Source organism: Saccopteryx leptura, chromosome 1, assembly GCF_036850995.1.
Source record: "Saccopteryx leptura isolate mSacLep1 chromosome 1, mSacLep1_pri_phased_curated, whole genome shotgun sequence".
NCBI lineage: Eukaryota > Metazoa > Chordata > Mammalia > Chiroptera > Emballonuridae > Saccopteryx > Saccopteryx leptura.
This window is the reverse complement of record NC_089503.1, coordinates 52,598,146-52,625,877: the sequence shown is the minus strand read 5'-3', so window position 1 is coordinate 52,625,877 and position 27,732 is coordinate 52,598,146. Positions and strand designations below refer to the sequence as shown.

At 43.4% G+C, this 27,732-nt stretch overlaps 1 protein-coding gene across 1 annotated transcript; it reads left to right on the top strand.

The window, feature by feature from the left end:
• Window positions 1-27,211, top strand: OLFML1 (olfactomedin like 1). The gene is made up of 3 exons (XM_066366466.1): window positions 1-569; window positions 2,134-2,422; window positions 25,278-27,211. The coding sequence occupies exons 1-3, from the start codon at window positions 441-443 to the stop codon at window positions 26,066-26,068; spliced, it is 1,209 nt and encodes a 402-aa protein (XP_066222563.1). The 5' UTR covers window positions 1-440; the 3' UTR covers window positions 26,069-27,211.
• Window positions 27,212-27,732: the final 521 nt, after the last annotated feature.

The window sequence follows — 27,732 nt, the reverse complement described above, 5'->3', positions numbered from 1 at the left end:
GTTAGGTTGGGGCTGTGATTGGACTGCAGAGTCCATTAGGGGGAGGAAAGCAAAAGTAAAAGAATTGGGGAGAGGGGAGAAGCCCTTCCTGCACCCACCCCAATGCACATTCACCCAGGCCTAGAAGCAGGGTGCAGCCACTAGCCTGGGAAGGGTCCATGTGTGTCAAGGGTGATGCCAACAGATGCTGGACCCAGGAAGCTCCCTACCCCAAGTCAGCCTGCAAGGCCTCCAGGGACTGCTTGCCAACAGCTGGACTTGATCACCAGCTTGCAAAGTGAGGTCACGCATCTGGTGGAATAACAAGCAAACTTTGCTTCCCAGCTGTTTTTAGAAGATTTTTCATAGCAGCGGCTAGAAAACAGGAGACCACCACCTGGACCCTTGAGTCTTCTTCAAGAGGCACAGCATAAGAGATTCCACCCCGGGTGGATCGCAGGATGATGGTGGCCCTCCAGCGAACTTCTGCTTTCCTGGTTCTGTTCCTCGCAGCTTTTCTGCTCCCGCCACAGTGCGCACAGGACCCAGGCATGGTGCACTACATCTACCAGCGCTTTCGAGTCTTGGAGGTAGGTGGCATCCGTGCACCTGATATGGGCACATGCCTCCCGGAAGTCACCTTATCTTACCCACTCTTTTCTATCTACTTAAATGCTTTTTCCCAGGTAGTAAATGCTAAATAATTGCTAAAGTTATGCTTGAAAGTTTTTTTATAATCTAGCCATTTAAGACAGTGGTTTTCAACTTTTTTACACTTGGGGACCAGTGAAAATAGAATTATTTCGGGGACCGCTAAGGCAGAAATGAAAACCATTATTAGTCCTTTGTGAATTATTTTTAATTAATTAAGATCATTGATTCTATAATCTTCATACAACATCAGAGTGGTTAACTCTTTCATGGACTGGCATGATTCTATAATCTTCATACAACATCAGAGTGGTTAACTCTTTCATGGACTGGCATGAAATTTCTGGTGGACCAGTACCAGTCCGCGGACTGCGATTAAAAACACAGGTTTAGAGCAGCCAAGTCCAGGCTGCACCAATCCCAGACCTTGAGCTGGGCTTCCCTCTGTGCAGCTTTCCTCATCTGTAAAATGAAGTTGATCATAAAATTTACATCCTAAAGCTATTCTGAAGATTTAATTAAATTATTCCATAGTTAGAACATTGCTTGGCATACTGGCTAATGTCCAAAATGTTATTATTCAATAGTTCAACTTTTAAAAAATTAAAATTAAGATTTTGGGTCCCTTTTTCTTCATTTTCACTCTATGAGGACAATAGCTCATTTTAGCTTTTCTTTTTGTCTTTTTATGATAAACCATTAGGTCACTGTAAAAAGTCATGATACTATAGTGCCAAGAAGCTATCATAACTTCTTTTGCAAACTGCACATGGGTTTAGAAATGAGCCGATGTCAGCGATGTTGATTGTAGAGAGAGTGGGCCTGTTCCCCACATGTTGCAGCTACCACTTCATGATGCTTTGCAAAATGCAGCATTTTTGCAGCACGAATAGGCTCCCAGGGACAAATGGAACCCTCTGCTCTACCGTAACCTTGGAAAGAACCCTGGTGTTGACATGGACTATTTCATACTTAATTGCCTTGCTTTTGTACAAGTTAAATTTTGATGAAGTATCTTCTTTCAAAGACACTCCTCTCTTCAATATTTATTTTCAAAATTTTCCTGAAAAATCTTAAAGTCCAAATTATTTGGTCATCTTGTTACAGTCAGGGTAAAATAAGTCCACAGAGCAGGTTGAACACATGTGCTAATGTCTGGCCATCGGACTGAGGCCTGGAGGCAGGAATGAGTGTTCCCAGGCCGGTGGCCTCTTGCTGCTGTTGCACTGCTATCTCCTCGGACAGCTCCTTCCCAGTCTCACCCCCTCAAAAGTGCCAGAACTACACTCAACCACTATGTTTAGGGCCTACTTGTCCAACGTTCAAAAATATATATTTATATATGTATGACTAAATGCATGAAAAAACTTAAAAAATAATACATTTAATCCCTCCTTTTTGATTATTTGTATTTTTAAAATCTCTATGAGTGATAGCTATTTATATCACTTCTTGTGACTTCAATAACTAGCAGTAATTTGGGAATTTATTTTCTGACCGAAGCAAGGACTGCAAAAATGTGTCCAATCAACGAGGGAATACATTCAAGTCTTCCGCGAGTTCTCAACAAACATATCTGTTAAGCTGGGACAGTGTCTGACCTACACAAGCGAGTATAAGAGTGCAGTGGACACCTTGGCGCTGAGGGTTGAACGTGCCCAACGGGAGCTTGACTACCTAGAGTACCTGCGACAAGCTGACGTGTGCATAGAATCAGAGGACAAGATGTTGGCAGAAAAGCTAGTCCAAGAAGCTGAAGAAGAGAAAAAGATCCGGTCTCTGCTGAATGCAAGTAAGAGAGCTGTGTCTTTTTATACCCTTCTAGGGACTGTCACTCAAGGACACAGATGTTGCAGTGGGGCTGACTGAGTATGAGAGTAGGAGCTGGATGTGCCCTCCTGTGAGTCTGTGCTGGGGGGAGGGGCAACCTTAGCAGATAACAGGTGTCCAAAGGAAAAGCTATTTCTTTCCTTTCACAGGGCATTCCTAAAGGCCTCACAGGAGGTCAGAGCTACAGTGTCAGAGGTCAGCCCAGGAAGGTCATCTCCTGATAGACCTTGTTTTGTCCAAGGCATGTAGTTCCAGATCCTTCCAGGGAGAGGGACAGGTTGGTGGATTCTCCCAGGGCCCTGAGAGTAGGGAGAGGCTGCAAATGTGCCAGGCACTCCCAGGGTCAATGCAGGGGTCTGCAGTGAGTTACTGTGTGAGCTGTCAGGGTGCTGATACCTAGGGGCCTTTTCTCCTCTCTTGTGATCCATCAGAATCACTTCCAGGCCATTAAGAATAATGTTGAGGTGCTCAAGTTAAAATAACAAGTAGCAGCAACAAAAACATAAAAGAGAAGGGAAATGTCCTGTGCATGAGTCCATTTTATTAAAATAATGAGGGAGATAATTCCCCTAGAGCCTATATTCTGAGACGGTTTTATTGTAAATAGGAAAACTTTATTTAGTACAGACTAAGTATTTCTGGTCCAAATGTGAGAAACTCCCTTAGGGAAATAAGGCACAAGCTGAATGCCATCACTGTGCTAAGAGCTTCACATACCTTCTCAGTGTAACCCTTATAAGAACACCATGGTCCTTCCTAAATGAGGTGACACTTCATCTGAACTTTGAACAAAGAAATTAGAGAAGAATGTGAAGAGGACACATCAAGTGAGGGCACAACATGTCAAAAGCATAGGGCATGCACACTTTGACAGGTCGATCTGCGGGTATGGCTGAGCGGACCTGCGTGGGGCGGGCGAGTGTGGGGAAGCAAGATTGAATCGTTCAGCAGGATCCAGATCATGAAAGCCTTTGCATGCTGAGAGGGTTGGACTTGACTTGAGAAACTACAGAGAGTCACTGAGCAATCCAAAGCAGGAGCATGACAGAAACAAAGAGGGCAAGACTACAGAGAGAAGACCAGTCAGGGGAAAACTGCAGTAATTGGGGCGACAAGTGATAATGCCTGCATTAAGTGTCAGTGACTTGGAGAACAGAAGGATCTGAGAGCCACTGAGAGTTGGAATCCACATGGCTTGGCGACTGATAATTAAAAGTGAAAAGTGAGTAAGCAGGATGCATCCAGATGCTTCCCAGGGTTTTGGCTTAGGTCATTGGTTGGTCTCCAATATGCTGAGATAGGAAACCCAAGGCTTGTTTTGGAGGTCTTATTACTCTACTTTGCTGTTGTTGTTGTTGGGGCACTTATTACTCTGAAATCTTCTACTTTATTTATTTGTTCACTACTTATTTTCTACCTCCACATCTAGAATGTCAGCTCGATGAGAGCCTAGATCCTGTATTTCATATTCAATGCTGTGTTCCAGCACCTAGAATAGCGTTTATGTTCAACAAATTTTGTCAGTGAATAACTAAATGAACAAATGAATGAATGGATGGAAGGATTGTCAGCACAGAAAGGCTCTTAAGCTTTGAAAGAAAAAAGAATATCTTATCTCTGAGTCAGAAGATGGAAAGGAGGGTGCCTTATCTATAATAGGAAGCAGCTGATCGGGTTAGTCAAGTGAGTGATCATTTTTGGCCCTGACACTGTCTTGAGATGAGCCATCCTCTGAGAGTGAACACCAGGGGATAAATATGGGGTGAAGGAAGGGGGAAGGGGGAAGGACAAGCTAGCTGAGGATGAACAGGGGCTGCCTTAAAAGGCCAATGGGTAGGGTTGGGTGCTAATGTGGCCTGAGCTAGAATATGCTTGAACTTTTGTGCCAGGGGTCAGGCAGGACCTCAAGGCTGAATGATTGTACTGGATTGAATCCCTGAGCTGCTTCTGGTCCCTGAACACCCTAAGTCCCTCAGGCCTTGGCATGGCCCCTTTTCACACCAGCTTAAGCTCAGCATGGGTCCTGAGTCTGGACTTGCTGCTTATTCAACTCTCATCCTCTGCCTCTTCATTCAGACACTGGAGGCCTGGAATATGCCCTTCCCCAGCTCCATGGAGAGTGAAAACTTCTCTCTCAGCTTTCCAGAGACTGCTCCTTCTAGGTCTGCTGCCTCTGAGGCTGAGGCCCTCAGTTGCTGATTCGGTTTGCGGTTAACAACCACTTTGCTCCCCACTCCTGGAAGAGCCCCGCACGGCGCGCACAGTAGGGATAGAGCAGTGAGTAGAACATCTACATCCTGCACTGGCTCTCTTACTGCTTCTTCTTGCCTCCTACCATCTAGCCCCTGTCATGGAGGCCTTCCCACAGCACAAAATGGATCACATTACTCCTCTGGGTAGAATTTTTTTTTTTTTTTGGTCATTCACCATCAGTTATCAGGAACAACAACAACAAAAAAAATCCATTTGAATCTTTCAGCCTTTTACATAGAGAAGGTCCCTCCCCAAGTGGCCCCAGCTCAACTCCAGCTTCTTAGGCTCCCAGCATTTACCCATTGCAATTGCAGTTGAAAATACAATATTGTTTTTTCTAACCACCCTTTTATGACTCAAAAATGCTGTGGACTCTCTGGGAAGACATCCAGGAGGTCAACCAGACCGTGAGCATATTACATCTTTATTTCTGTATTCCCAGAGTCTGGATCAGGGCCTCTCATGGAGGAGGCTGTAAAAATTGTCTATAGAAGAGATACTGATGGCAGAAGACCCTCAGAGCTCAGTTTAGAAAAAGGCAAACCTATAAACACTCACACCTATGCCTTTAGTGTTCTTTGGCCTATTGTTTTGAGCGGTCTTTGCCACTGATAGCCTTTGAAATGCCAGTGTGTTCCAGTACCTTGCACTGTTTTGTAGTTTACATACTGTGCCCCTCCCCCACCGTTTGCCGTTTCTATTAGTAGCTATGCCTGTGTTAGTTTTCTAATGCTGTCTAACAAATTGCCAAGGATTCAGCAGCTTAAACAAACACACATTTATTACTTCAGAGTTTCTGTGGGGCAAGAGTCCAAACCCTTTGTTTTAGGTCTTAGGAGGAAAGAGTCAAAATGTTGGCCAGGCCTGACTGGCAGTAGTGCAGTGGATAGAGCATCGGACTGGGATGTGGAGGACCCAAGTTTGAGACCCCAAGGTCGCCAGCTTGAATGCAGGTTCATCTGGTTTGAGCAAGGCTCACCAGCTTGGACCCAAGGTCGCTGGCTTGAGCAAGGGGTTGTTTGCTCTGCTGAAGGCCCATGGTCAAGCCACATATGAGAAAGCAATCAATGAACAACTAAGGTGTCGCAACGAAAAACTGATGATTGATGCTTCTCATCTCTCTCCGTTCCTGTCTGTCCGTATCTATCCCCCTCTCTGACTCTCTCTCTGTCCCTGTAAAAAAAAAAAACCACAAAAAAACAAACAAACAAAAAAAGTGTTGGCCAGGCTACACTCTCACCTGGAGCTCTGAGCTTTCTTCAAGTTCCTGGAGGTTGTTAGTGGAATTACCTTTTTTTGTTTGTAGGACTGAGGCCATCAGCTTCCAGAGGCCTCCCCTCCCCATACCAACTCCCAGTGTGGCTGCTGCTACTTCGAGGCCAGTAGTACCTCTCTTCAGGAAGTGCACAATCCCTCTTTTAGGAGTTTTTATCTGATTGAAGGCAGGCCTACCCATAATAATCTTCTTGTTGAATAACTCAAAATCAACTGATTTGGGACCTTAATTATATTTGCAAAATCCCTTCAGTTTTTCTTATACTATAACCTAGTCAAGGTGTGGTATCCAATCATACTGCCAGGTCCTGCCCTCACTGAGGGAGAAGGGATGAGGTAGGGCGTGTCCACCAGGGGCTGGGAATCTTGAAAGCCATCTTAGAATTCTGACTACCAAGGTGCCTTAGTCTGCTAGACCCAGCTGGTATCACTAATTACCTGTATCTACCATCTTTCTATAAGGCTTCGATCTCCCTGTCTTCTAATCTTGGACTGCAGGGACTGAGACAGCTACGGAACTTACAGCCAAATCTTTGAGACTCAAGTCAGCATTCTTGTGTGGGCAAACACCTTGGGAGTATGGGCTGGGGAAGAATGGCCAGAGGTCACGTCACAGGGCTTCATTCACACATACACTCTTAGAGAGTTTTTTCAGAAAATCTGTAGGAAGAGGATAATGTAACTTCCTTGGAAGAATTTAATCTTGTGTCTCAGATTTCCAGAAAGTTCTAATATCAGTCTAAATGGCTCTTATTCATCCTGGAAATCTTTCTTGGGCAACTGTGAAGGACCAGATACTAGGGATAATTAATATGATGGAGTTGCTCTGCAATTAAGCCATTTCCTAAGAGCTATTCCCAGGTTTTCAACCTTTACTTAAAGAAGATACCCAAAGATGTTCTCATGATGCCACAATCCCAGGTATGTTTGTGGCTATGTAAAAATTTTAGAATATTAACTCTAATAAATATGAATATTTTCTCTTTCTCTTCACCCCCCTCTCCCTTCTTTCCCTCTATCACACATGCATGTACACATGTACTTGCACATGCATTCACACACACACATACACACACACACACACACACACTTTAGAATGCAGTGAGTGAAAGTTACTTGAATAGAATCTAACTTATATTTAAAAATCATTCCAAATCTTTGGTTCTTTAACTCTTATTAGGATAAAGACATTTTGCATTTCACTTGGCAATTTATGGCAAAATACCATTGCCTCAGATACCTGTAAGGAGGACTTTTCCAACAAAAGGTCTTTGGCTGATTCCACATGGTTGCATTCCTGTGTGGATAAGAGTATTAACCTCTTTTTAAACTTGTAAATAGCTTGTGAAGTATTCTCAAGGCAGTCAAAACAAGGCATTGTAAAAGATTTTATTGTATTTCCTGTTTTAGTCCAGCTCCTTTTATTACAAGTGTGCATGTGAGTTACCTGAAGTAACCCACTCTCTGCTGAATTAAATAACACATATCTTTTGTTAGATCATGTTGAAAAAGGAAAGTTTGTTGCTGCAAATTAAAATGCCTCTGGGATCCATTCAGGTAGTCTAAATGTGCGTTCCTCATATTCAAAACCATTAGAAACAAAATAAAATAAAAACCAAAACAAGTAAGCAAATAAAAAACCCAATGGAAGCCAAATAAAACATATCTGTGAGCCAAGTCCCAGGGTCTGTTAGTTTGTGATGAGTGGAACAAAACACTGAGATGTGTAACTATAATTTGCAACAGATATATTTACCACAAAGGAGGAGGTTGTATACATACAGTGGGAACACAGGAGAGTGTGGGAGTGCTTGGGTTCATGTGCATGTACTCTTATACACACAGGTTCTTCACCCAGAGGTTGCTGCGTGCATGGGCCCAGCAACGCTGGAGGTGTGTGTACAGCTTAGCCTGCGAAGGTCACTGGCCAGGTCCAGACGGGCCTGTGTACACAACATTTGTTTTGTCCATCCACTTGGAAGGCCTGTGGCCTTGTGAAGATACCTCCAGTCCCTTCACAATGGATACTTATGGAAGGTCCCAAAATTATTTTTAGCTGATAGCTTTTGGCTCCAGATGGAGTGAACATCCATTTATTCTCTCTATAACTCATTTGTTCATTCATTCAACAAATGTCTAACTGAATTCCAGATATATGTTGGCATTGTGCCAGGCATTAGAGATGGAAAGTTGAATAGTATAACACCTTGTCCTCAAAAAGCTTACAGCCAAGTGGGGAAGCCATCTAAGAAAATAGGATAACAGCTGGAGTGTGACCGTTCTGAGAGAGGGGTCATAGAAGTACACGGGGCAGGCATTAAGTAAGGTCAGCGTTGCCATGAAGATGGGAAGACTGTGGAATCTAGAAAGTAATTCTCAAGCTGAGTTTTAATGATGGAAAGAACCAATCAACTACAGAATAAAGGGCACATCAAGCAAATGGAACAGTGTGTGGAGGCACAGAGGCCTAATCTGGCTTGGTATTTAGTAGATCACAGGTCAAGGGGGAAATCTTGGAGAGGAGATTAAAGATCCAGACAAGAGCTAAGCTCTAAACTGTGAGAAAGAATAATAATGCGAATAATAGTAGCTAGTATTTAATGAGTGCTTATTATGTAGCAAGAAATCTTTAAGCATTATATGTATTGGATTCTATCATCTAATTCTCACAACTGCCCTGTGAGATAGTTATTATAATTATCCCCCATTTATGGGTGAGGAAATCAAGGCACTGAGAGGGTAACCAGTTGTCCAAGGACTTAGAGCTAATTGGTGCCAGAAGTTGGATTCAAAGGAAGGCAGGCTGACTCCTGTCATGCTGTTCCACTTGATAGTGGTAAGCATGAGAGTGTCAGGGCTCTGATGGAGGCTTTGGGGAGGTCATTCTGGTTACAGTGTATAGAACGGACTGCAGTGGGGAGGCTGAGTGTGCAAAGCAAGCAGAGACTGGAGGTAGAGCAGCCAACCCCAGGCCGGTCACAGAGGCACTCAGGGTAGGAGCTCCCTCTTCTGAGACAGGATGCCTGCGCCCAAGGCTCAGCTGCTTCTGATCTTATTGTGGAACACATATGAAGACCATGTCAGTCCTCTTGGTTGCTATTTGATGATGATTCCTACCCACAATCAGTTTGGTTTAAATTTTTCTTTTCTTTTATTTTTTTTTATTTTCTTATTTTTTTTTAATTTTTTACAGAGACAGAGTCAGAGAGAAGGATAGACAGACAGGAACGGAGAGAGATGAGAAGCATCAATCATTAGTTTTTCGTTGCGCATTGCAACTTCTTAGTTGTTCATTGATTGCTTTCTCATATGTGCCTTGACCGCGGGCCTTCAGCAGACTGAGTAACCCCTTGTTGGAGCCAGCGACCCTGGGTCCAAGCTGGTGAGCTTTTTGCTCAAGCCAGATGAGCCTGCGCTCAAGCTGGCAACCTCGGGGTCTCGAACCTGGGTCCTTCCACATCCCAGTCCAACGCTCTATCCATTGCGCCACCACCTGGTCAGGCTAAATTTTTCTTTTAAATCCTGGCCAGATGGGGTCAATTTTCTTTATTTTTAATTCCTGATTTTTCTTTATTTACTCTTAAACCACAACACTTCTCTGCTTTCCTCTGGTTCTCTCAATTAACAGGAGAGTTGCACACACACACTTTCCTTGCTAGGAATCTTGGGGGTATCTTTGGCCCCTGTCAGAGCAAACATCGTGTCCAGGCACTTCTTTCTTCTGAATAGCTCTTAAATGCATTCTTTCCGTCTGTCCTACTCTCTCATCAGCCCTGGTCTTGACTACGCAAGAGCCTCCCAACTGATCTCCCGGCTGCCAGTCTCTCTCTGCTCCAGGGCTTCCCCCCATGCTGCCATCAGGGTTATCTTTTATCATTGCTTTATCACCTTTGATGGCAATGACAACCTACAGGCTAAAGCAAACCCCTTAAAATAACATGAAGAACGTCCTTACACGCTGACCCTAACCTAGCTTTCTTTAAATAATTTGTTGTGTTATTCTCTATGAAAGTAATACCTGCTGATTAAATAAAAACTGTGACTATTGTATGTACTATAGTTTTTGTATTTACTTTTATTACAAAAGTAGATAAAAAGCCAACAGTTGCACAGAGCAACTTTGGACATTCCTCAGCTTCGTTTTGTGCCACTACTGCCTATCGCCATCTGCCTGAGGCTCTATGCTGTGTCTGATCTGCTATTCTAAAAACATAAATGGTACTGCATGCATCCCTGCATTATTCATGCTGTGTTTCCCAAGTCTATCACAGTGCCTGGAACAGAAAAGAAGTCAATATTTTCTGACTCTGAGCAGCAGTTTACTAGAAAGTGGAGGCAACTATTTGCCAGAGATTCCATTAAGCACTTTTTATCTGTTATCTTGTCCAAGCCCATGACAACCCTGCTAGGTAGATACCATTATGACTTATTTTCAGATGAAGAAACTGTGGCTCAGAGTGTTTCATGCAGCCCATCTTCCTCCCATGGGCCTGGTACATCCAGAGTACGCATCACCCGTGAGAAACACAGATTCATCTCAGCCTGCCTCTCTGTTCACCACCCCCTCACCTTCACGTTGTGTCAGCCACCTGTGGCCACAATAACGCTGCATAATAATCCACTCTGAACGTGAGCAGTTGAGACAACAATCACTGGTTATTTCTTAGGAGTCTGTAGGGCAGCTGGGCAGGTCTCTTGGTTTGGGCCGGGCTTGGCTGCTCTTATCCGGGTTCCCTAGCGGCACACTGCCCTGGGGATGGCTGGTTGAGGATGGCTCCAGCTTGGACGGCTTGGCTTTTCTCCACATGGTCTCTGATCTTTCAGAAGGAGAACCAGGGCTTGTTCTCATGATGGAGGCAGATGTCTGAGAGAGAGGGCACCGACATACCAGGATGTGGTCACTTTTACCAAATTCTTTTGGCCAAAGCAAGCTCCAAGGATGGCTCCAGAGCCCACCCTCCCGCTGGAACCTCGAACAGCATCGAACAAGTCTGTTGGTCTTGATGCGCTTGGAAAAAGGTCGTAGTCAAGACCAGTCTGCAAATTTTTACAGGGGTGGGCAAAAGTAGGTTTACAGATATTTGTATAGAAAAGGACAAATAATGCAAATAAATGATACAATAATTAATAAATAAATAATAATACAAGAATAAACTGTAAACTTATTTTTTCCCACCCCTGTATCTGAGAGCAGTGAATCAGTAAATAGTATGATTAATGGTTTTGAGATAGGATCGAAGAACCAGTGATAAGACTGCTGCAAAGTTGAGGTTCAAGAGAACAGGCCCTAGACTTAGAGAAAGGATGGCAAGAACAGAAGGAAAGGAGCTCTGACTCACAGAGAGACTCCGTAGCGAACTGTCAAAATGGTTTTGTTTCCTAACCAGGCAAATGGAAGAATGGCACTACCAAACCTAGAAATCGAGAACATTTTTATCCTTCTTAGTTTGGTAAGAATATTACAGGAGAAAAGAAAAACTATGTAAAAACAAAACAGAATAAAAAAAGCTCAGTTATTAAATGAAAAAAATAAGTAAGAGCAGGAAGTTCATAATTATAACCTTGGAGTGCTTAAATGTTGCCACAGCCATATATTCAATTCAAAGTGGAGCCGTTTGATCAGAAATTCCCGGGAGGACTGGCCACTTCCACACTTGACTTCCCATGTTGACCGGCTGGATCCTCTAGGACAGCATTCTCAAACTTTTAGTTTTTAAAAATTATTCAGGACCCCAAAGAGGGTTATTTTAATTCAGATTATATCTATTGACATTTACCTTATTCATAATTAAAATATAGAAATTGTAATATGTGCCAGATGGTGTTTTAGGACAAGACATACAGCAGTGACTATAACAGATTAGATAAAGCCCTGCCCTCATGGGGTTTATGTAAATTTTGTTGAGGGGAGTCAAACAGTAACTATGTGAAAAGATACGCTCTTAACATGTCAGATAGAAGATAATAAATACTATGGAAGAAAATCAGCGAGGGTCAGGGGTTATGGAGAGCTGGCCTCTTCTAGAAGGAGGCATCTGAAGGAGGTTGGCTGTGCTGGACTCCAGCTGTGGAACCCCGTGGGAGAGGCGGGCTGGACTCACACTGCCACAGTTTTCAGCTCCCACGAATCCTCATGAAGTTCTCCACTCAGTATTGTTGAGCAACACACAGCCATGCAACCCACCAGCCACACATCAAGTCTGTTTTCTTCCTCACAATCTATTGCTAATCACCAATAAAGGGAAGCTGTTGGGGTTCCATACTGGGTGCCATGGAATACTTTGAATTTAGTGCCGAGTATCTAGAAAAGCATATGATACAATTTTACCAATGAGTTCTGTATAACTCACCCAAACCAATGTCTGGAGCAGCTATTGCATTCCAGGCCTTGTGTGAGCCCTGGCGTCATGGCCGTGCAAAGCCACCTCCTATGGCTCACTGAATAGCATTCCATACAAGCCGGCCATCCTGCCATCCATCCACCATGGCACTCTGACAATGACGTAGCACCTGCTAGTGTCCACGCACGCTTCTTGCTATTTGAATCAATTTAATTTCTAAGTTGGCATAGCATGAGTTGGGATAGCAGATTTGGACACCGACTAATATTGCATTATCTGAATTGAATTGATTCCTGAGTTTGGACAGTAAGCCGGAAAAGATTGACTAGGAGGCAGATATGTATTGTGTCCCAAGCACTGTGGGTAAAAAGATAAAGAAGACACAGTCTCTGTATGAAGTCCTTGCAAGAAAACAAAGTGAATCAGCAATTCTGGTTCAGCATGATAAAGGCCTGAGAAGAGAGAGGGCTGCACAGAATGCTTTAGATGCATGAGGAGCAAACAGCTTCTCTGCAGGAATCAGAGAATTTCGCTTTGAAGGACGAGTCTATGTTCCCCAAGTTAGCAAAGGTGAGCATGGGAGGCCGCGGCAAGTTTAGTGACTAGTGACCACTCTAGTGTGGCGGGGAAGTGACAAAGAGGAAGTCAGATGAAGGACCTAGAGGGCTATGCTGTAATATCTGAAATTATCCCGTGGGCAAAAAGCATGAAATGGCCCTAGTTTCTAGAACAGTTAAGCCCACGTTGACAATGTTATTGTAATAGCTTGTAGCGTTGTAATTGACTACTCATCTGAGAGCTGTCATCCTCATCATCCTAGTGTCTAACATTATACCTGTCACTTGATAAGTATTGGTAAATGTTTATTAACATGACTATAACTCAGGTGGTTGAAAAACTCAAGTTTTATAACAGAATTTCAAGAGGTAGTCAAAATATTCAGTTTTAGAGGAATTCTCTTCTTTTTAATGAATTCAACCCTCTTCTTCCCAAGCAAACCTGCCCTCTCTTCTCTGTCACTATCCCATGCATCCTGTCACCCTGTCCTTGAGTTTGGTTGATTGATTACTCAGCTCCCTTGATTTAATCAGTTACTAAGACCTGATGTCTCTTTTTCTATTTCTTGAATTCCTACCCATTTTTCCACGCCCATCACTGTTCAGATATCTCTCATCTGGATTATGCTTACAGATGCTCTACCTGTCTTTGTGGCCCCTCTTTCCGACCTCTACCCCCAGTCCATTCTCTACCAACATTCAGACTGATGTTCAAAAACATAACTCCTATTGAGTTTCTTCCCTACAGAAGGACAAGTCTCACCAGGTCTGGAGAGTGTTGTTGTTAAATAAGGGGAAAGTATTTTAAAAAATTCAAATAAGTGATCTTTGATATGGATTCACTGTGAGGCCTTGGGCCAAATTCTATCCTAATTGCCTGTCTGCAGTTTTGCCTGAGGGAGAAAGCACAGGGTATTCATTCTTGGTTGGCAGGTGGAACCTCGCACGTCATATTCTCTGTTAAATAACTTGCATCTGGGCTGGACTCAAAGGTTTTATATTTATTTCCTATTTTTACTTTTCCTCCTGCCAATTATCTCTTCGTAGAAGCATAGCAGAGTGTCTCAGCTTACCCTTTTCCTCAAACACTGGAAGTATATTCTTCCCAAATTCCAAAATAAGGGGAATTTATAAAAATTATAAAATATATGCCCTGAAAAAATTATAGAAGGCATCCAGCCTACAATCCTTATTTTACTGTTGGGACAGCTAAACCATATTGACAAGGGACTTTCAGGGAGACATGTGGAGAACCAGCGACCCCTTGGGCTGTGACCCTCAGTGGCAGATCCATCCCCCAAGGAAAGTGTATGACCAGTGGCCGCCACAGTCATGGTCATGCAGGTTCCCACTGGATTCGGGCAGACAGTGAAGAAACAGCGGAGCCAAAAAATGGTGGGCCATTCTGTTTATTACAGTCTCATACCAGCAGACGAGCAAACAGGCAGGGAAGACTGCTTCCCTCTCATTCAGAGCTCCCAAAGCCCCTCATTTCCAGTTCCACATCTGTACTCCTTCAATTCCAGCAAACCCCAGGCTTGGTGGCGAGGGCAGAGGCGGGCTTCTCCAGCAAACATTAGCAATCCAGTGGTCCCTCACAAGCAGGAAGGTAATCTGCAATTCACAGTCTGCTGCTCTGAGGGCTATAGCACCACAGCCTTTCACAGACTACATACACATGGTGCTGCCCAGGCAATGCAAAATATAAGTGAGCAAACCTAAAAAACACATCATTTTACAAACTTATTTGCCCAACAGAAGGAATAAGGAAGCAGAAGGGAACACATGGGGAAAATTCTGTTCCTTTTTTTGCCAGAACTGTTTTTCTTATCTAAACCATTGATTAACACTGTTTTGCTGCTTCTCCAAAAACTCTGTGTCAGAATACAGGAGTAGAAGGAGAAGGAATTTTTGTGTGATAGTTTTTTTGTTTGTTTGTTTGTTTTTTGTATTTTTCTGAAGCTGGAAACCAGGAGGCAGTCAGACAGACTCCCACATGTGCCCGACCGATGGGGATCCACCCGGCACACACACCAGGGGGCGATGCTCTGCCCATCTTGGGGCGTCGCTCTGCCGCAATCAGAGCCATTCTAGCGTCTGAGGCAGAGGCCACAGAGCCATCCTCAGCGCCCGGGCAATCGCTGCTCCAATGGAGCCTTGGCTGCAGGAGGGGAAGAGAGAGACAGAGAAGAAGGAGAGGGGGAGGGGTGGAGAAGCAGATGGGCGCTTCTCCTATGTGCCCTGGCCGGGAATGGAAACCGGGATCCCCGCACGCCAAGCTGACGCTCTACCACTGAGCCAGCCGGCCAGAGCCTTTTTTTTTTTTTTTTTTTGACAGAGACAGTCAGAGAGAGGGATAGATAGGGATAGACAGACAAGAAGAGAGGGAGATGAGAAGCATAAATTTTTGTGGCACTTTAATTGTTCATTGATTCTTTTCTCATATGTGCCTTGACCGTGGGACTACAGCAGACTGAGTAACCCCTTGCTCAAGCCAGTGACCTTGGGTCCAAGCTGGTGAGCTTTTGATTCAAACCAGATGAGCCCACGCTCAAGCTGGAGACCTCGGGGTCTTGAACCTGGGTCCTCCGCATTCTAGTTCAACGCTCTATCCACTGCGCCTGGTCAGGCAATGTGATAGTTTCTACTGTAGTTTTATATCTTATTTTATTTTATTTTATTTTAATTTCTCAATTACAGTTGACATTCAATATTCTATTAGTTTCAGGTATACAGCATGGTGATTAGACATTTATATATCTCACAAAGTGATACCCCTGATGAGTCTAGGACCCACCTGACAAACATACATAGTTATTACAATATCATTCACTGCATTCTCTTTTACATACCGTGACTATTTTGTAATTGCAAACTTGTACTTCTTCATTTTAAATGAACATTTTCTATGGGTGAGATATTGACTGTGCCTTGTTCTTAGATATAATCCCTCACAGCTGGGCTGCAAGCCTGCTTGCTGACTTGCTCCCAGAAGGATGGGCAGGCTGGGGCCTTCTTGTCAAGATACTGGATGATAACATATCTCCCTGTGATTAGGTTCCAGACAGTCCATTGCCCTCAGCCATCCCTCACTAGGCACACCAGACACACCCTCTCTTCACCCCTTCCCATCATACACACACACACACCCATCCACCATGTCCCTGGGCTGGCTGGACGTTTCCTGGCTGGAAGTGTCTTAGCTGGCCCTGCCAGCCCTACCTCCCGGATCAGACTGAGCTCCAAGGACCCATAGCTCTGTGACCTACCCAAGTAACTTATCAAAGCCTTAATGTTTTTTTCACTTGGGCAATGAAAATATTTATCATTTAGGCTTATCGTAAGAATTAGATAAATCGGCCCTGGCCGGTTGGCTCAGTGGTAGAGCATCGGCCTGGCGTGCAGAGGTCCCAGGTTCGATCCCCGGCCAGGGCACACAGGAGAAGCGCCCATCTGCTTCTCCACCCCTCCCCCTCTCCTTCCTCTCTGTCTCTCTCTTCCCCTCCCGCAGCCAAAGCTCCATTGGAGCAAAGATGGCCCGGGCGCTGGGGATGGCTCCTTGGCCTCTGCCCCCGGCACTAGAGTGGCTCTGGTCGCAGCAGAGCGACGCCCCAGAGGGGCAGAGCATCGCCCCCTGGTGGGCAGAGCCTCGCCCCTGGTGGGCGTGCCGGGTGGATCCCGGTCGGGCCCATGCAGGAGTCTGTCTGACTGTCTCTCCCCGTTTCCAGCTTCAGAAAAATACAAAAAAAAAAAAGAATTAGATAAATTCATCTAAACCAAATACCTATCACAGTACCAAGCAGATTATATGTATTTATAGATATTTATTAACATCTCAAGCCTTTGTGCTTGTTTTTCAATAGGAAACAGTTTCTAAGCTTCCCTAATAGCCTTCCTCTTCCCTATCAAAGTATCTGTAATCACTCACAGGCTTAAACCCTCATTTGTTTACTCTCTGTGATCACCAGTGAAGATGGGAGGAATAGCGAATTCATGTGAGACAGCTTGAGCTTGTGAAACTGGAAGAGGGAACATCGGGCCCTGGCAGAGATGGGGCCTTGTAATCAGGAAGCAAGTCCTCCTTCCACTCCACAGCCTACAGGCCCCAAAGCTCAGTGTGCGGACCCTTCTGTTAGCCCCTCCTGCAGTGCAGAGGTTCCCAGTTGGTGCAGGCTTCTCTGCCTTCCCCAAGAATTTGGCTTCTTACAGTGCAGGCCAACCAGGACAAAAGTGACCAGAAGCCATAGGGAAGAAATCCCTCAGTCTGGTGAAACATATCAGCAGGGGAACATGATGGCAACTGATGGCTGAGAGACTTCTACATTTCATCCCAAAGCCTGGCTCTGTCCACACTGACAGCCAGGTAAGTTCTCTGGGCTTCTGTGACCAGAGGGGGACGATATGACCACTGAAAGGACTGACCTTCCTGGGACTCAGCTCCTCCCAGCTAAGAGAACTTCTACCATATGTTCCCTTGATAAGAACCTTGGGTCAGATTTTTAAATGAAATAATGGATTTGAAAGTATCTTAAAAGCTTTGAGTACTTTACAAGTATTTACTTAAGACAGAACTGTAATTACAACTCCGGATATGCAGCACTATTTAGACCCTAGAAAAATAACTACTAGAATGAACTTATTTTCCACATTAATTCAATAGAACCCATTAAGCACTGAGTTGGGCAGTAGAATACAACAGTAAACATGAAGACAAAGGCTCTGCTTTTGTGGAGCTTACAAGTGGGGGAGAAGGACAATAAGCTAATAAATAAAACAGAAAACGTAATTACCAAATGTGATAAGTGATCTCAAGGAAGTAGGAATAGAGGCTGTGAGCTATAGGATATCATTTTAATTTTAGATGCAGTAGTCTCAGGAAGCTTCATTAAGAGATGATATTGCAACTCTGATTTAAAAAATGAGTAGAAGCAGACTGTGGAAAGATCAAGGAAAGAGCACTCCAGGCAGGAAGAATTGCAAGTGTAAGAGCCCTGAGGCAGAAACACACTTGACATCTCCCAGAATAGCAAGTAAGTCAGTATAGTCCCAAGACAGCAAGGTGGGGGGAGGAGAGTAGAGGACAAAGTCGCAGAAATAGGCAGCAGCCATATCATGTAGGTCCTTTTAGACTAGGTAAGGGGTTAAGATTTTATTCCAAGAGTGTCAGGAGAAAGGATTTAGCAGGTCAGTTACATAATGTGTGTTTTTAAGCAGATCACTCCTACTGCTTTATGGAGAAGATACTGTATGTAAGCAAGAGTAAAACCAGGAAGAGAAATCAGAGACTGTGGTCATGATCTAGGCAAGAGACGACTGAAGGAGTACGTGTACAAGGAAAGAGGAGGTGGGAAGAGGAAGAGAGGTGCATTTGAGTATTTGAATTTAAGTATAACATCTTAATTTAGAGGTAAGTTTTACTGTCAGAAGTTGTTGGTGTTGGGGAAGTAGAAGGATAGAAATCAAGCATGACTTCTAGAAAAGAAACCAAGAAACCAGTTTGATGGTTCTTTCCAGAAATGGAAAGAGAAGGAAAAAAGAGAGTTTGAGAGATAAAAGCAGAAATTCTGCTTTAGATAGGTTAAGTTTGAAGATATCCAAGTAGGGACATTAAGTAGGCAGTTGGATAAAAGAGACCGAGACTGAGCAGACATCAAGATAGGACATCACTTCAGATACAGATTTAGAATTTATCATTATTTGAAATTTATATGGAATTCAGAGCCATGAGATGGAACAAAGTGGCTTGGGAAGCAATTATAGATAAATGAAAGAAGAGGTGTGAGGACAGAATACTTAAAGGTAGAAGGTGAGAAGGAACCGCAATGGTTGCCAGGAAAGAAATCCAGAAAGTTGAGAGGACAAACTAAAGGAAGGGTGCTACTTAATCAAGAGAAGAAAGAGTTTCAATGGACGGTAGTGGTCAAGTAATAAAATTTTGCTGAGAATTTGAGTAGGTTCAAGACTGAGAATTGACTCTTGGATTTGTCAATAAGAAGGTTGTCAGTGACCTTGACAAGAACTTGACTTAGTGGGGTGGGCAGGGGAATTTAGACCAGTGATAACTGAAACTAATTAGACTAGCTTAGAGGATAATTGGAGGTGAGGGAAGTCCTCTTTTAAGGATTTTTATTGCAAAGAGGAACAAAGATGGGGCCACACTAAAAAGTTTTTTTTTACTGAGGGGAATGATCCAATATGAGGGAGAGACTATTGAGGGAGGAGAGGGGAGATAATTTCAGGTGCTAATCCTTGAATAGGTGAGAGGGGATTAGATACACTGTAAAAGTAGAGAGCAGAAAGGAAGGCGGGGAGTATGGATTTAGGAGCAATTGATAGATTTGGGGACTGAAAAACTTCCTTCCTTCCTTCCTTCCTTCCTTCCTTCCTTCCTTCCTTCCTTCCTTCCTTCCTTCCTTCATTCCTTCCTTCCTTCCTTCCTTCCTTCCTTCTTTCCTTCCTTCCTTCCTTCCTTCCTTCCTTCCTTCCTTCCTTCCTTCCTTCCTTCCTTCCTTCCTTCCTTCTTTCCTTCCTTCCTTTCTCCCTCCCTCCCTCCCTCCCTCCCTCCCTCCCTCCCTCCCTCCCTCCCTCCCTCCTTCCCTTCCTTCCTTCCTTCCTTCCTTCCTTCCTTCCTTCTTTCCTTCCTTCCTTCCTTCCTTCTTTCCTTCCTTCCTTCCACAAATACTGGCCTATGTGCCAGTTGATATTCTAGGAGCAGGGCATGCAACAATGAATGACGCACATAAGATAAAGCTCATGTCTTCATAGAGTTTACATTCTACTGAAAAGCAATAAATGTTAGCAGATGAATTTATGATAGGTCAGAGAGAAGAAAATAAGCACTTTGGAGAAAAATGAATGAAGGAAAAGGGGTTATGGAGAGCTGGAGAAGAGGTTGTTATTTCTTATCAGGTTGTCAGAAAAGGCGTTAGTGATCAGGGATCATTTGAGAACAGACCTAAAGGAAGCAAGGGAGGAAGCCATGTAGATATCTTGGGGAAGATAATTGGGTTATAATCAGAGGGAACAAAAAGAATCCAATTCCTGAGGCAGGAGAGTGCTTAGCACAATTTGAGGAACAGCAAGGACGCCAGTGTGGCGGAACAATTTGAACAAGGTAGGAGGATTGTAAGAAAGGCCAGAAAGGCAGTGGGAGGAATAGCTTACATATGCTCAGGAAGGCAAAGGCATGAGCTTTACTCCTAGTGAAATAGGAAGTCACTTGTGATTTTTTTGTTTGTTTTGTTTGTTTGTTTTATAGCACATGCAAGAAAGAGAGAGAGAGAGTAAAAGAGAGAGGGAGACAGACGGAGAGAGATGAGAAGCATCAACTTGTAGTTGTGGCACTTTTAGTTGTTCATTGATTGCTCCTCATATGTGCCTTGTCTAGGGCAAGGGGTGTCTCTAGCTGAGCCAGGGACCTCTTACTCAAGTTAGTGACCTTTGGGCTCAAGCCAGTGACCATGGGGCCATGTTTATGATCCCACGCTCAAGCCGGCTATCACATGCTCAATCAAGCTGGTAACCTCATGCTCAAGCTGGTGAGCCCACACTCAAGCCAGCAACCTCAGGGTTTCGAACCTGGGTCCTCAGCATCTCAAGTCATCCCTGTCCCCTATACCACCACCTACTCAGGCTCACTTGTGAGTTTTAAGCAGACATGTGACATGATTTGACTTATATTTTACAAAGATCCCCTTGGCTGGGAATGGACTATGGGAGTCAAGAATGGGGGCGTGGTCACCACATAGGAAACTATTGCCGTAATCTAGACAGGAGATTTAGTTCTCAGATTGCTCCTATTTTCTCAGTGAAATAAGAGGCAAGATCTTCATATGAGAGCAAGAAGGGCATAATGGAGGCTTGAGGAAAGAGAAAGTATGATAATGGTGGGTGGGTGATGTATTGATTAAGAAACTATAGTAAGATTCCTACCCAAATATTTGGCAGTAACAAGCCATTTGCTGAAATGCTTACTTACCTCAGAACCTGTGGAACTTCTCTGACTATTCACCTTACTCCCTTGTGTCCAGTTCCTCTCCCTTCACCCTGTTTCTTGACTTCTAACTCTGGATGACTTCTAATTGGTCTACAGAACCCAAGTATTTAGTAAGAAGAAAATGAGCCCTGGCCAGTTGGTTCAGTAGATAGAGCATCGGCCAGGCATGTAGATGTTCTGGGTTTGATCCCTGGTCAGGGCACACATGAGAAGCATCTGCTTCTCTTGCCCTCCCTCTCCCCCTTCTCTCTCTTTTCCCCTCTTGTATCCAGTGGCTTTTTTGGTCTGTGCATTGGCCCTGGGTGCTAAGGATAGCTCAGTTGGTTTGAGTGTGCGCCGCAGACAGGGATTGCTGGGTGGATCATGGTAGGGATGCATACAGGAGTCTATCTTACTATCTTACCACCATTCATGAAGAAGAAAAAGTAGCCTGTGGTGGCACAGTGGATAAAGCGTCAACCTGGAAACGCTGAGGTTGCCGGTTCAAAACCCTGGGCTTGCCTGGTCGGGGCACGTATGGGAGTTGATGCTTCCTGCTCCTCTCCTCCTCTCTCTCTCTCTCTCTCTCTCTCTCTCTCTCCTCTCTATAATGAATAAATAAAATTTAAAAAAGAAAGAAAGAAAGAAAAAGTAGTAGTAGGAGGAGAAAACAACCTACTGGCACATCCAGCTTTTTATACCAAAGCCTCTGGGAGGACTTAAGGAGGCTCTCAGAGTGCCCACTTCTCCTTAGGAGACTTTTTTGCACTATCATTTTACCACCTCACCCTCCAGTCAATGAGGGAGACCCACAGAGCTCTATGCTCTTATTAAGATCATCTTCTCCTACACATGATACAGAGCTCATCAGGATTTGAGGGAGACCCATAGGGTTCTTCATACTTTCTAGTAAGCCACCCTCCCTACCTCTATGATACTACTCACCCCATAATAGACTGCCTAACAGAGTAGTCCCAACAACAAGTCCTGAATTAGAACTGATAATCCACTTTTCCTGAAATAACCACTAGAACTAATTTCATCTTGACCCCAAATTCTAAGACTCTAAGGTCTTCTGGAAAATAGCGTATTTAAGGGCCAGGTAGAAATGCTCTACACCACTCTGTCCATATCCTTCGGGACAGCACACAGGTCAGTGGGTGCAGCCTAACTACAAAGGAGGCTCCGAATGTGTGACTAGGGATCAGGAAAATGAAGTGGCATTTGATGAGCACAGATTTCATTTCTGCCATAAGCAGTCAGAGAAAAAACAAGTAGGCGTTCAGAGAGTGGTGACACAAAGATCAAGGAGAAATAAATCTCCAAGAAGGAGAAACTGATTGATGATGTCATACTATAGGAAGGTCAAGTAAAATATGGACATAAAAGGACTGATTTTTCAGTTAGGACATGCCTAGTCACATTATGAAGAGTAGTTTCTATGAAGTTATGGGACATGAAAGAATGGGAGGTGAGCAAACAGATACAGAGTACAAACTCTTCTATAGGAGAACCTAGTGGAGTAGCTAGAAAAGGGTGCTTAATGAGAGGGACTTGTTTTTTAATGCAGGCAAGATGTTTACAAGCCAAAGAAGATGTAGTGAAGGAGAAAGTCAAGATAATAGAAATATGATAATTCATCAAGGAGATCTAGAAGAAGCCAGGAAAGGACAAGAACAGAGTATAGTGAGTGCATTAGTCTTGGACAGGAAGAATGGCATGACCTCTTCCAAGATGTGTGGAAGGGTAACAAGTAGTAACAACTGAAGAAAAGTTTACAAGTGAGGGGAAGGAAGTAAAGGGAGTTCATGTCTAATGGTGTTTACTTTTCAAAAGGTAATCTGTTGTTATGAAGGGAATGATGGGGTAGATGTGGGGAGGGGGGATTTACGATAGTTGCTATGTGGAAGATGGGGGAAGGCTAACCATGAAAAGCAGTATTGTATTCAGGGTTCTTCTGAGTTTGGAGACCCCTAATGTGTAGCATGCACCATTGTGAGATTTTCTCCTCCAACACACAACACTCCAGGGCAGACGCAGATGTTTGAGCTGATTTTGGTAGAATGAGTATTGTGGAATAACTAGCATTGGTGGGTGAAGGTACTTGACAGAAAGCTGTTAGGTGGTCTAAGATGGATAAGAGAGGAAGTGAGGCCAAGAGAGGGCTGATGGCCCAAAGGATAGTAGAGGTCAAGGGACTGGAAGGCCTGGGGAAATGGGAGTACAGAGGAGGTGAGAGTGAAGGAGAGAGATAGGAAAAGATAAGATGTCATTATAGCAGAAGGTAGGATAGTAGAATTTTAGATTTGTAATATGGAACAGTTCTGTGGGCTGGGGGGATCCGGAGTGTGGCCACGAGAAGGGGTTGCTAGAGTGATTGGCAAGGAAGTGCTTTGGAATTGAAGAGGTTGGAGTGCTCTTGATGCATGTGGGGTAGTGTCCCGGAGAGTGGTCAGTGATTTAGATTAGAAGAAGTCCATAGCATGAGATACAAAAAGGAAGGTTTTCTGCATAAAAATGGAAGAATAATAGTCTGAAGTAGCAGTGAGGTGCTAGAAAAATGTAAATCCCGCTTTGCATTTCATCTTCCTTCCCCTAGTTTATGCCCTTATCATCCTGTTTATGGAATTATGGAAATATTCTTCTAATTGGTTTCTCTGATTTTGGCCTCTCTTCCACGTATCCATCCTACTTGTGGCTGCCAGCTTCATTAATTTTGTTGAGCAGTCATGACCATTTGTTCACCCGTGCTCAAAATCTGCAGTAGCTCCCTATCTGCTTATAGAATAAAATCCATTTTCCTCAGCCCCTCTTAAGGTACCAGGCACAGAGCTGATTTCAATCTACTACTTTGTTTTATACATCTAGTTTGAGGTAATATCATGTTCTTGGCTTTGTTTAAATATTGGTTTAAATATGATACTAGTTTATTAATGCTAATCTTGGAGGACTTTACCAAATATGGTTTTGTTAACTGTCAGTAGTGTTCTTCCCACCTATCTCATAATGTCATCCTTCAAGGGCCAGTTCAAAAGTAAATTACCCTCTGCTTCAAATGGCATCTCTATTCTCTATTCTTCTTTTGTAAAAAAAAAATTTCACATGAAGCTTTATATTTTAATTAGTCATATGCATATTAAACAAGAACCACTCCTAATTTATCATGCACCTCCATCCATTGCACCCCAAGCTCATAACACCTAGATCAGTATTTGCCTTTGTAGATATGCAATGTCTGCTGACTAAATGCATGCATGCATTCATGAATAAATAGATAAGTGGATGAGTAGAGTTCTTATAATGTTCTAATAGTTTAAGGGCCAGAATCCTCATGGAAGATGATTTCCTCAGGGTATAGAGTTGATATATATGGTGGGGCAAAAGTAGGTTTACAGTTGTAAGTACACAAAACACAGTTTATTCTTGTATTATTATTTATTAATTATTGTGTTATTTTCCATAAGTATAACTGTAAACCTACTTTTGCCGCACCCATATATATTCTGTATATGTATGTATATCTATACAGACATGTGCGTATACATATACATACATACATACATACATACATACATACATATACTGCTCACAAAAATTAGGGGATATTTCAAAATGAATATGAAGCTATAAAATAACCCCTAATTTTTGTAAACAGCGTGTGTGTGTGTGTGTGTGTGTTGTGTGTGTATGTGTATGTGTATATATACATAGAGAGAGTGAGAGAGAGAGAAAGACAGAGACAGGGATAGACAGACACTCAAGAGAGATTATGGATTGAATAGAGATCTGTTGCTTCAACAATACTGTGAAACAACCCCAAAACTGAGTGACTTAAAACAACAGTCATTTGTTTTCATGAATCAGTGATTGAATGAGGGTTTGTTGATCTAGGCTGAGCTTAACTGGGGTGATTTGGTTCTGTTCCAAGTGTCTCTTATCCTAAGAGTCTTTTTTTTTTCATGGCAATGTCAGAAACATATATTTTTACCCTTAATACTCTCAGCACTGTTCTGGGAGTATTATACGCTAAGAACACAGTAGATAGCCAAGAAAATCTTGGTAAATGGACTTGAATTAGACAGCTTCACAACTAAGTCATTCTCACTATGTCAACCGACAAGTGCTCTAGAGAGTGCCCAGGGTCTCGGGCAGCAACTTGAATAAAATACTGACTCTTCCAGCTGGACAGCAACTTTCTTAGCAAAGACCTGTTTATTAATTTATTCTTTGATTCATTGAATCATCCCATAAATTGTCATCAAGCCATGTGTGATAACTTTATTCTAGACACAGAAGGCGGGGGTTGGGGGAGGCATCTGTGAGAAAAGTTGACATCTCATTTTATAAAGGTTATTTATAAAGCTTATTTTATAAAGGTTATTTATAAAGTAACCTCTTTTTCTTCTCTTTGGTCAGGCTGTAACAACATGCTAATGGGCATAAAGTCTCTGAAAATAGTGAAGAAGACTATGGACACAGATGGCTCTTGGATGAAAGATGCTGTCAGCAATTCTCCAAAGGTTTATTTCTTGATTGGATCCAGAAACAACACTGTTTTGGAATTTGCAAACATGCGGGTGCTCATGGAGGATAGCACCAAGTCAGTCCCCCGGAAGCTAATCTTAACACATTTTTGGCAGGGAACAGGCCAAGTCATCTACCAGGGTTTCCTATTTTTTCATAATCAAGGAACTCCCAATGAAATAATCAAATACAATCTGCAGAAGAGAACTGTGGAAGATCGAATGCTGCTCCCAGGAGGGGCAGGCCGAGCACTGGTCTACCAGCACTCTCCATCAACTTACATTGACCTGGCTGCGGACGAGCACGGGTTATGGGCCATCCACTCAGGGCCAGGCATCCATGGCCATTTGGTTCTCACAAAAATTGAACCTGGCACGCTGGGAGTAGAATACTCCTGGGACACTCCATGCAGAAGTCAGGATGCTGAAGCTGCGTTCCTCTTGTGTGGGGTTCTGTATGTGGTCTATAGTTCTGGTGGCCACGGCCCGCATCGTGTCACCTGTGTCTATGACCCACAGGGCACTATCAGTGAGGAAGATCTGCCCAACTTGTTCTTTCCCAAGCGGCCAAGAAGTCACTCCATGATCCATTACAACGCCCGAGATAAGCAGCTGTATGCTTGGAATGATGGAAACCAGATCATTTACAAACTCCAGACAAAGAGAAAGCAGCCTCTGAAGTAATGCACTGCAGCTGGGAGGGAAAGAGCCTTGGCCTTGGAAGCTGCTTTCTGGGACACTGAGGCCACAGCCCCTTTACTATACTGTATCCCTCTAATCACAGTAACATCTAGAAGGAATGCATGTGCATCCTTCTAGATGTTACTGCCTTAGAGATCTTCCAAGAGCTTAAATGAGAGGCTGTCATTCAGAAATTTTCAACAATTTCCATTATCCATACAAACCTCCTGGTGCTCAAGGCCTTCCACATTCTGATCCAGCTTTCTTCTTTTCTTTTACTAGCATTTTTTCTAACTCTACTCACCCCACCCCTTCAAGCAGTTAGAAATGTAGGCCATCCCCTCATACTCCTAACTTTTCTCTCCCCTGGCCTTTTCTCAAACTCTTTCCCCTTTCACAAATGCCTTTTGATAGTCTTCCATTTTTATTGCCCCAATAAAGTACTATTTCTTATTGATGTTTAATTTCGATTTCCCCTACCTCTGCCTTTCCCCCAAGCTAGGTAGATGTAATAATAATAAGGTAAACTCATTAACATTTGAATGCCACTTTCCAGGCACAAAGTGTTTGCACCTATGTTAACTCATTTAATTCTCATCTTGGCTTTGTTTGCGGAACAAATATTTATAGTTGCCATTTTACAGATAAGGAGAGCTTAGGTGAGCCATTCAAAAGGAAATGTAAAACTATAAAATACTGCAAATCCCATCATTTGTTCATTGCCCAAGTAAGCACAAATATGTATGTTTGTTCACCCAACCTTTTACAAGCAATATGTTCATTTCATACTAAAATGAATGATCTGGCCCTTTAACCACTTTTCATGTCCACACAAGACTTTCCTATAGACCTTTCAAAAGCTACTTTCTCTAGAAAACCAGCCTGAGGGTAAGGACCCTACCTCTAGCCTCATCTTGTCTTACTTCCTTTGTGTCTCCCTTCTTGCTTAAAATACAATAAAACTAACACTAAGCAAACACACTTCATTAGGGTATTTTGCCCACATGCCCTCAAGCACAGTGATTTCAGGGAGTGCTCCCTCTGCCTGCGTTTACTGTGAACAATCCCCAACACACTGAGGCCCTTGGTGAAATACAGTGTGTCTGTCAAGTCATGGTGCACTTTTGACCAGTCACAGGAAAGCAACAAAAGATGATAGAAATGTGAAATCTGCAACAAATAAAAGGAAAACCCTCCCAGTTTCTGTAGGATGATGTGGCAGCATGTGTGCATGCGCAGATGATGACTTAACACCGTGTATACAGCGGAGCAGCCCACGGCCATGCCAGTCGAGATGTGGACGGTACAGAGGAAAGTTCAGTGTGTTCTGTGGCTCACTAAATTTGAATCCATGACCAAAGTGCAATGTGAATTTCTGCGCGTTTATAATGAAGCGCCACCACATAGGAATAACATTACTTGGTGGGATAAGCAGTTGAAGGAAACCGGCAGTTTGGTGGAGAAACCCTGTTCTGGTAGGCCATCAGTCAGTGACGAGTCTGTAGAGGCTATACGAGATAGCTACCTAAGGAGCCCTAAAAAATCTGTGCGTGAGCCCACATTGAACTGCACTGAATAGGTATGAAACTGGGAGAGTTTTCCTTTTATTTGGTGCAGATTTCACATTTCTATCATCTTTTGTTGCTTTCCTGTGACCGGTCAAAAGT